Source organism: Eubalaena glacialis, chromosome 10 (genome assembly GCF_028564815.1).
Source record: "Eubalaena glacialis isolate mEubGla1 chromosome 10, mEubGla1.1.hap2.+ XY, whole genome shotgun sequence".
Lineage (NCBI taxonomy): Eukaryota > Metazoa > Chordata > Mammalia > Artiodactyla > Balaenidae > Eubalaena > Eubalaena glacialis.
In genome coordinates, this window is record NC_083725.1 from 114,067,373 (window position 1) to 114,076,615 (window position 9,243).

General features: G+C 61.3%; 1 protein-coding gene across 1 annotated transcript; it reads right to left on the reverse strand.

The window, feature by feature from the left end:
• Window positions 1–110: 110 nt before the first annotated feature.
• Window positions 111–5,366, reverse strand: ZFTA (zinc finger translocation associated). Its single transcript, XM_061201913.1, has 5 exons — window positions 5,228–5,366; window positions 2,575–3,072; window positions 1,640–2,029; window positions 822–1,373; window positions 111–659 (listed from the first exon to the last, which is right to left on the reverse strand). Exons 1-5 carry the CDS (start codon window positions 5,364–5,366, stop codon window positions 196–198), a joined length of 2,043 nt encoding a protein of 680 aa, XP_061057896.1. The 3' UTR covers window positions 111–195.
• Between the last annotated feature and the right edge of the window lie 3,877 nt (window positions 5,367–9,243).

The window sequence follows — 9,243 nt, forward strand, 5'->3', positions numbered from 1 at the left end:
GAGAGCGCGATTCCTGCGGCGCCCCGACTAGCCTGGGGAGCTCTCTGGAACCCAGCGCAAGCCGGAGACCCCCACCCAATCCCGAATCTCCGCCCGGCCCGGCCAGCGGGGGGCAGCGGCAGCGGCCAGGGCCGCGGGAAGCTGGGGCTCCCAGCCGTACAGCCAGCCGGGCACGGCCCCTCGAGTGCGAGTCCTCTACGCCCGACACACGGCGCCCGCCTTGAGGTCCGCGCCGCCGTCGCGCGGCGCCGGGGCGGGCGGTCCAAAGCCCTCGTGGCCGTAGCAGCGTAGTGCCGCCTCCTCGTAGGCCTCCAAGATGGTCTGGCGCTCCTCGGGCGTGAAGTCCATGGAGAAGGGGTGCACCTGCAGAATGTGCCGCTTGATGGTGCTGACCTTGAGCGTGGCCAGCGCGCCCCCGCACACCATGCACACCAGGCCGCGCCGGCTGCCGTCGTAGTCCATCAGGTACTCGCCCCGCCAGCGCGGCTGGTAGTTCCGCCGCTGTTCTCGGCTGCGGGGCGGGGGCGGCGGCGGCGGCGGGGGAGGTGGCGGCGGCAGCGGTGGGAAAGCGAGTCCCCCGGGCTCTGGGCCGTCCTCATCGTCCTCCTCTTCCTCGGCGGGCCGCTCCGACGGTTCTCCAGGGGAAAGCGGGACGTCGCCTAGGACGGAGCAAAGGACCTCATTGGAGCGTCTGGGCTTCGTAACCCCCCACCTTTGCCCTGTCCCACCCTCCCCTCTCCCCTTCGACCTTCCACTCTCCCCACCCCCTTCTACCCTGGCCCCTCTCCCTCTCCACCTGCTCTGGCCCTCCGCCAGCTCACCCCACCACTCCTCCTCCTCCTCTGGCTCCTCCTCCTCTTCCCCTCCCCCCTCCTCGGAGGCTGCGGCTGTGCTGGGGGCGGCAGGGTCCCTGGGGGACTCGGGGCAGGGCAGCCCCAAGGCCAGCAGGTGGGCGGCCTTCTCGCTCCACTCCTGGGCGATGAGGGCCCTGACTGGCCCGCTGAGGCGCGTGGAGCCCGGGTGGCGCTGGCGGATGTGCCGCTTGATGGTGCTCATCTTGAGCGAGGCCAGCGCGCCCCCGCACACCATGCACACCAGGCCGCGCCGGCCGCCGTCCAACTCCATGAGGTACTCCAGCCGCCAGCGCTCCTGGTAGTGGCGGCGGTGGTCGCGGCCCCGCGGAGACCGGCCCGGGATCCCCACCCTCTCGCCCTCCTCCAGCTCCTCCTCCTCTGCCGGCCCGGGCCTCTCAGGGACCCAGCCAGCCTCTTCCTTTACGTCTGGGGGGCTGAGATCCTGAGAGGAGGGGGCTCCAGCAGCGGGGGCCGAGTCCCGGCTCTTTCTGGTCAGGTCCTGGGGGACGAGGTCATCGTCTGTTGGGGAAGGGGTGAGGGAGAGGGGCTCAGCCTGCTGGCTGGGTTGCCCTTACCCACACAGAGGGGGTCCCTTGCTCCTCACCCCAGAGAGAGGGAGAATGTGTGTGTGTGCGTGTGTGTGTGTAGGGGGGGGAATGAGTCCTCCCGGTTGTGTGTGTGTGCGTGTGTGTGTAGGGGGGGATGAGTCCCTCCCGGTTCTGGCCACAGACCTCACTTTGCAGCCCTTATATGGAGGGGTCCTGGCCCTGGGATGGGCCTCGCACCTGGTGGGGAGGGCTGGGTGAGCTCAGACAGTGCCTCAGGCTGGCCACCCCAGGCTTGCAGCAGGGCGCTGCGCTGGGGGCCGCTGAGCCCCAGGGAGCTGGGGTGCACCTCCAGCACGTGGGCACGGATGTCATCCAGGTGCAAGCTGGGTAGCGCCCGGCCACAGGCCATGCACACCAGCCGGTTCCCCCGCGGGTCATAGTCCATGAGACACTCTGCCCGGAACCAGTTCTGCAGGGACTCCTTCAGCCTCCGCTCCAGGCGCCGGGCACCCAGCCCCCTGCTGCCCCCAGCCCTCCGGGAGGCAGACAGGCGCCGACGCCGAGCCCGGGGTGCCCCTGGGCCCCCTCGCCGCTGGCGCCGGCCGCCCCCACCAGCTGGGGCTTTGCCTGAAAGGGTTGGAGGAAGGGAAGGAACTGAGATGCTGGCCCTCCGGGGGAGCCCCCGCCACCGCAGCCAGGTCCTCCATCCATAAGCCTCTCCCTCACACTGACTCTGAGACCTCTGCCTAAGCTTTACCCTTCCTTCCCTTCCTCTCCCCTCAAGTCTTAACCCTGCCATCTCCTAATCCTCCTGAACACAAACCCTCAGCCCACCCGCCTCCTCCCCCAGACCCAGATTCTAGCCCCTTCCCTAGACTTCACGGTCAGTCATACCTTTCCAGTACCCTCTGCTCCCAGACCTTCCCCTGCCTCTCTCCCCAGCCTCCACTCCCTGGATCCTTCTAAAACCACAGAATGTCAAAGCTGTCAGGGACGCTGGAGACCCCCTCATCCCACTGTCTCTCCCCCACTATTGTCCAATAAACAGACCTCACCCCAAAAAGGAGCAATAACTTGCTCCAGAAAACCAGCTAGTTGGCTAAGAAGCCCAGGCTGTCCCCACCTGGCCCCTTCCACCACCCAGGCCCTTGCTTCCCCATGTCCTACATTACCTGGGCCCTTGGGAGGGCAAGACTGGAGGCCGGCCCCTTCCTCCTCCTCTTCCTCCTCCTCCTCCTCCTCCTCCTCAGCCCCCTGGGCCCCTAGGCCCTCAGCCTCTCCACAGGCCCCCAGCCCCAAGTGGGCATCCCAGCTGTTGCTGATGACTTCCTTCTCCCGGGGACTCCAATGCAGGGAGTAGGGGTGCTTTTGGCGGATGTGTCGCTTGATGGTGCTGAGCTTGAGAGTGGCCAGGGAGCTGCCGCACACCATGCACACCATGCCGTGACGGGCAGGGTTGAAGTCCATCAGGTACTCCAGCCGCCAGTGGTCGTGGTAGTAGCGCCGGTGGTCACGGCCAGGGATGCGGCTCTTTCCAGGCCTCGAGGCCCGGGCCTCACAGTGGTCTGAGTATTTCCTGCCTGAGGATGCTGGTCCCCTGGCCCTGGAGGAGGGCAGGGGGGCACTCCCCCAGGTCCCCAAGGCACCCCCTTCCAGCTGAAGATCTTGCCCTGAAGAGGGGGAAAGGGAGACAGTTTTTCAATCTCCGATTTCCAGGGAAAGAACCTAGGGCTTCGATTTTGCAAGAGAAGGGAGGTGGGAGAGAGGTCATTCAGGGGCAGGAAAGGGATGGCAACAGCAATAAAAGGGAGGTGGTAGAGCAGGGCGTCAAAACATTGGTCCTTTACAAAGAGCAAGACCCCTTTAAGAGAGGATCAAGAACAAAAGAACGCAGGGCACAGCTCTGACTTTTTAAAAAATAAGGTGAAGGCCAAGGAGGCAGCAGGCTCTGCAAGGCACCCTTTTTGGATGAGGGCTGTAGGGGTACAGCCAGGAGAGCAGCATGCCGTGGCGGTTACAGCCGCAGCAGGGTGAGAAGAACAAAGGGGGCATCTGTCTGCATCCAGGGCTGCACACAGGACCCACTGCCCAAGGCCCCAGCCAGGAGGGCCCCACCCAAAGATGATCTTCTCCCTTTTTCCAATAATGCCTCAAATACACCCTCCTGAGAATCCCATTTTAAGGGGCACTAAGCATTGTCACTTCCCCAAATTGAGAGACCCACAGGAGGGATCCCCATGACAAAGCTGTCAGCACCTCCAGAGAAAGGAGTTTTTAGGACTCTGACTTTCCTAGAGTCTGGGAGAGCCGATGACTGAAAGGGGATGACGGCAGGAGGGCCACCAGAGTGGCTACTGAAGACTATGCAGCAGGGAGTGGCCACCACCCACTGGAGTCCATTAAGTCTTTCTGGGGATTTATTTTTTGCTCTGGCCGGGAGCCGGCCACTGCCCAGCAATCAGAGGGCAGTCAGTGGAGAGGCCACCAACCCAGTGGTGTTCCCTTTTGCCAAATAGAGACACTGAGCAGTCCCCCACTTTCCCTACAGTTTGGACCTTATTTTATTTAGAAAAGGGTCTCCTGGACAAATAGGCTGAATAGACAGGTGTGGTCATTCTCCCAGTGGAGAATCCCCCGGTCTGGGAAACAAAAGGCAGGATCAGAGAGGGCTCCTGTCATCACTGTGTTTTTGTTTGGTTTTGGTGTAAGTAGATCCAAAGAAAAAGAAAACACTAGTTTCAGAGTCAGAAACCTGGGTTCGACTCCTGGCTTCACTGGTAACTTGCTCTGTGACCTCTGACAGGTCATGTCCGCTCTCTGGGCCTAAGCGTCTTTGTCTGCTAAGGCACTGGATAGCTAGCTGGTCTCTGAGCATCCTTCCAGCGCTGGATCTGTTAGTCTAAGGTGGACTGGCGCTTTAAGAGCCGAAAAAAGGGGAGGAGCTGGGATTCTTTAAAAACAAAAGGGGATGGGGAATTTCTGGGAGGGGAGCTCGGGGATTAGGGCTGAGTCTCCCTAGCCTGGACAGAAGCTTCATGGGTCTTAAGGCGTTGACCCTGAAGCAGAGGGATGAAGAAAAACAGTCTCCTTTGAGAGCAAACTAAGAGGACTGGCTGGTCCCCCTATAGCTGACAAATCGTGGCAAAATTTCTGAAAAGAAGGGAGGGGGTAACGCGCGGACAGGAGGGGGTGTATGCCTTTGTGGGCGAGCCCATCCCTTTAAGAACTGCCCGCCGTGGGGAAGGTACTGGTAGGTCCCCAAGAGGCGCAAGCCGTGCTCGTTCCCAGGGAGAACGTAGGGAAAAAGAAAAAGGGTTCCTTTCTCTAAGCAAGGCCACAGAGGAGAGGACAGCCCAACTTAAAACAGCGGAGTCCCCAGCTCAGTTCCTCTGGTGGGAAGCCCGGAAAGGGACCCAAGGTCTGGGCAGACTTTTAAGAGACAGCCGGATAAGGGAGACCACCTGGGAGTCAGAAAGAGAAAGGGGCGGGGGCCGCAAGTCCAAGAGCCTAGAGCGCGAGCCCCGCGGCGCCAGGCCAGGCCCTCTGGGGCCCCTCCAGCTGGGCCTCCAAGGCGGGGGCCGCGGGGCCCTTTAAGGGGGAGGGGATCCGCCCGAGCCCCGCGGGCCAACCCCGGGAGCTGGGCGGGGGGCTCCCCCGCTGGCCCTGCAGTCGCCATCCGCGCCCGCCAGGTGGCGCCCCCGGCCGCCCTGCCCGCGTCCCCCCCTTTGTTCGGCGGAGGAGAGGGGCCCGGAGCCCGGAGCCGCAGCCCTCCCCTCCCCCATGCCGGGGCCCCCGCCCGAGCCGCCGGCCCCAGCCAACTCTTACCGCCGTCGTCCTCCTCGGGCTCCGCGCCGCCGCTCGATCCGGCGGGCGGCAGCCGTCGGCCCCGTGCCGAGGCCGCTGCTGGCCCGGGGCCGCCCCTGCCGCCGCCGCTCCGGCTCCGGTGGTCCCCGCCAGGCTCCATGCGCTGCGCTGCGGAGCGGGGCCCCGGGGCGGCAGGCCGCGGGGCCGCGGGGCCGGCGGCGGCCCGCGCGCGGCGCTCGGTGCGCGGGGCCCCGGAGCGCGGGGCGCATGCACTGGGCGGCCGGCCGCACGGACGGCTGACTGCTAGCTCGGCGGCGCGGGCTGGACCGGGGTGGGGATTCCTGTCTGGGGCCCCTGGGGCTCCTTTAAGGGCTCCTGGGTAAATTTAAAGGGACCGCGCGCTATTTCCTCCTGCCAGCTCGCGGGGGGCTGGGGGGAGAGGCGGGAGGCGACCAGCCCGACCAAGGCTCCACAGCCTTCGCCCGCCGCGGACGTTAGGAGCACGGACCTCGCCGTCCTCGCGGGCCCGCGCCGCCGCCTCCGGGGCTCGGGTCCCGGTTCCTGAAGGGTCACCGAGGCGGCCAGGGGCGCCGCGTCCGTTGCGACGCGCTTCCACCCAAGCTTGTCTCACAGCCACTGCCCCCTCGGGGCATCTAAGCGCCCGGCTCCCCGCACCGGCGCTGGCAAGGGGGTCGCCCGGTGGGGAGGCCCCGGTCCCTGCCAGGGACTGCCTCCTACCGCGCGAGCTAGGCGCGGGCCCCAGAGCGGACACGACTGGCAGGGGCCCCAGATGGCCGCGTCCCCGCAGAGAGGGTGGAGCCGCGGGGGCGGCCGCGCCCCCTCCCGCGGGAGCCGCCCGGGAGCGCTGGGAGCTCGGGCTTCAGCACTGGAGGGCGGACGGGCCAAGCTCCCCCGGAGCTGGCCGGGGCGGGGACCGCGGCCGCGGAGACTCAGGCGGAGGAGAGGGGGCGCGCAGTAGACCGCGGAGAGCGGGCTGCGCCGGGGCCCGACGCTGCCGGGCGGAGGTGGCCCCAGGATGGAAGCCGAGAGGGGAGGGCGTGCGCCGCCGTGACTCAGGCTTCTGCCCCCGCAGGCCTGGGGGTGCGACACGAGGCCCTAGACGCGGTCCCGGACCCTCTGCCCCGCACGAGGAGGGGAAGAACGCTGACCCCGGGCGGGGAGTCGGGCACCTGGGGACCCGCGCCACCACGGCTGGGAAGCTCTGGGGCGCACCCTGGTTGCGAGCCCCGGGATGTCTCGGAACCCCCAGGTCCCACGAAGCGGAGAGAAGGGACCTGGAGAAGCAGCTAGGGGCACGGCAGCCTGGGGTCCTTCCTCGAGGACCGGCTGGAGAAGCAGGTGCTTTCTGTGCCTGTGGTTGGTCGCCCACAACAAAGGCGATTCCTAGAGATCCAAATTACAGGGTGCGGGAGGCCATACAGGGTCTCATTATTTAGAGGTGGGTTTTATTCTCTTCTTCGGCGAGGTGCCCAGCAACCGGTTAAAGAAGTCACTCTTGACACATTCATTTGCTCACTCTACACCTATTGTGTGCCAGCATGCTCCCAGGCGCTGGGCAGACAGCAGTGAGCAAGATGCGCAAGTCTGATACTGTTTCTGACTTAGCACCCACAGCTTATAAAAAGGAAACGATTCCAGTCCTTGGGGAGCCATGGGAAATATTAAATTACTTGGAACACAGGAAGCCTGCTTCCTAAGTGTTCGTGAAGAGGGACCAGGAACTAAAATTTTTGAAGTGTCTAAAAGGTGTCTGTCCCATTGGAGATGTTGTCCCATCTCTTCCTCAGTCCCCATGATGGCCTGCGAGAGACATCACCCTGGGTAAACAGAGTCTCCGTCCTACAGCTCTGCTCTCTCCACTACTGGCCTTGCTGCACTCCACCCACTTGGGTGCCCACCAGGGGCCCTGGTGCTGATGTGGTGCCAGATGGGACCATGAGATGGGGGATTCCCTTATTCATATGTCCTTCACCTACGCCCGGCCAGGGACACAAAAGGAAAATAAGACACAGACCTGGCCTTCACATGTTCCTAAGTATGTTTTTTAAACAATTACAAAGACAACCCATGTTCAGAGCTGACCACTGAGAGACACTTTTGGTAAATGTCCTTCCGGTTCTTTTTCTCTGTGTATAAATAGGATAATTTTGCTTGTTACCAACAAAAAGGTATCGACACCACCTAGAGCCATTTTTAACAACCTCTGGCTCCTCTCCTTGCTCACATCCTGCGTAGCTTCAGGACCGGCTCCAAGCTCCACAGGTCCAAGGCATCTTCCACTCACCATCTGATCCTCACAGCCACCCTACAAAGATGAAGCTTTGCTTCGCAGATGAAGAAACGGAGACTCAGAGTCAAGAGTCTCACTCAAGTCCATTCATTCATTTACTTATCCACTTATTCAGAAAGCATTGACTGAGCCAGCCCTGAGTACGTAGCACTGGGCTGGGGATACAGAGGTTTAAAGATTACATAGCACAGCCCTGGGAGGTTCCATTCCCCACTTCCTAGGAACTCAGTCTACTGGGTGGACAATGGCAGTCAGGGTCACATTAAGACTTTTCATGGGTCCTAGGTACTTTTGCCTCCATGGGCATCTTCCTCTAAAAAAAAAAAAAAGAAAAAGGAAAAAAAAAATGATTTAATGGATTTTTATGGGCCCTACAATTTTTTTTTTCTGGTGTGAGAAAAAATAACACATCTTCTTTGACCCTTAAAGTTCTGTTTTTCTTCTGATTTTTAAATAAGTTAAAATATTTTCATGAGCCCCTAAGATTATCAAGGGCTCTAGGCACTGTGCTCCTGGTGCCCAATGCCTAGCCAGCCTTGATTGCAATACAGGGTGACAAGTGCCAGGGGAGAGGCTACCCAACCAACTGGGGAAGACTTCTTAGGGAAGGTATGGCTTGAGCCAAGTCTTGAAAGGCCAGGAGGTATTGCCAGGATGAGAAATAGAGGCAGGGAAGCTCGGGTGAAGGAAGATTAACGGTGGGAGAGGCAGAAAAGGAAATGGAAAGAGCAGGGACAAGAGTCTCGGGTGCCTTGCTGAGAGTCCGCGTTTGTCCCGGAGGCCTGGGGAGTGCCTGGAGCCGGTGTGCAGGGCAGTCAGCAGGCAGCCCTGAGAACACAAGGGAGGAGGGCGAGAAGAGAGAGAAAGACTGGACACAGTTGGAGCCGTCCACGCCAGCCACAGAAAGGCTGTAAGGCAGCAGCTACAGGGTGGATGGAGAGGAAGCCAAAGATTTGAGCAGGGTCCCAGCACATTGTGGTGCCATCTTCATTGCACACAGAGACACTGGAGGGGGGTGTGAAATGCCACCTGTGCCCCCAGCTGAGCCAGGAGGAAGGTGCACCTCTTCTTACCCACAAGCTATTTGTTAGCCAAGCGTGTACCTGAAAGCTGCCTCCACCTAGAGCGAGCATCTTTTCCTATTTCACTAGCACAGAGAAGCACCCCACCCTTTTTAAAATGAATGTGATTTTTAAAAATATTTATTTATTGTATTATTTATTTTGGCTGCGCTGGGTCTTAGTCGCGGCACGCGGGATCTTCGTTGTGGCATGAAGGATCCTTCGTGGCGGCATGCAGGATCTTTAGTTGTGGCGTGCGGGCTTCTTAGTTGCAGCATGCGTGCGGGATCTAGTTCCCCGACCAGGGATGGAACCCGAGCCCCCTGCATTGGGAGCGTGGAGTCTTACCCACTGGACCACCAGGGAAGTCCCCAGAGAGGGCCCTTTTAACTAATTTCTAACAAAGGCCCTGTAGATGCCAGTTGTGGCCCTAGATTGAGCTATATTAAGAGGGTAGAACCTACAGGACGTGGTGACTGATGGAATGTGATGGCAAGAGAAAAGCCTGGCTAACTCCCAGTGTCTGCACTGGAAGGGCAGGGTTAGAAAAAGAAAGACAGATTTGGGGGCGGAGACAGAATGAGGTCACAAGTGGAGAACTTGGAGCCTGTATGGAAGCCAGAACTCCTCGTTTTTGCACCAGGCCACTTCCCCTCCATTCTCTG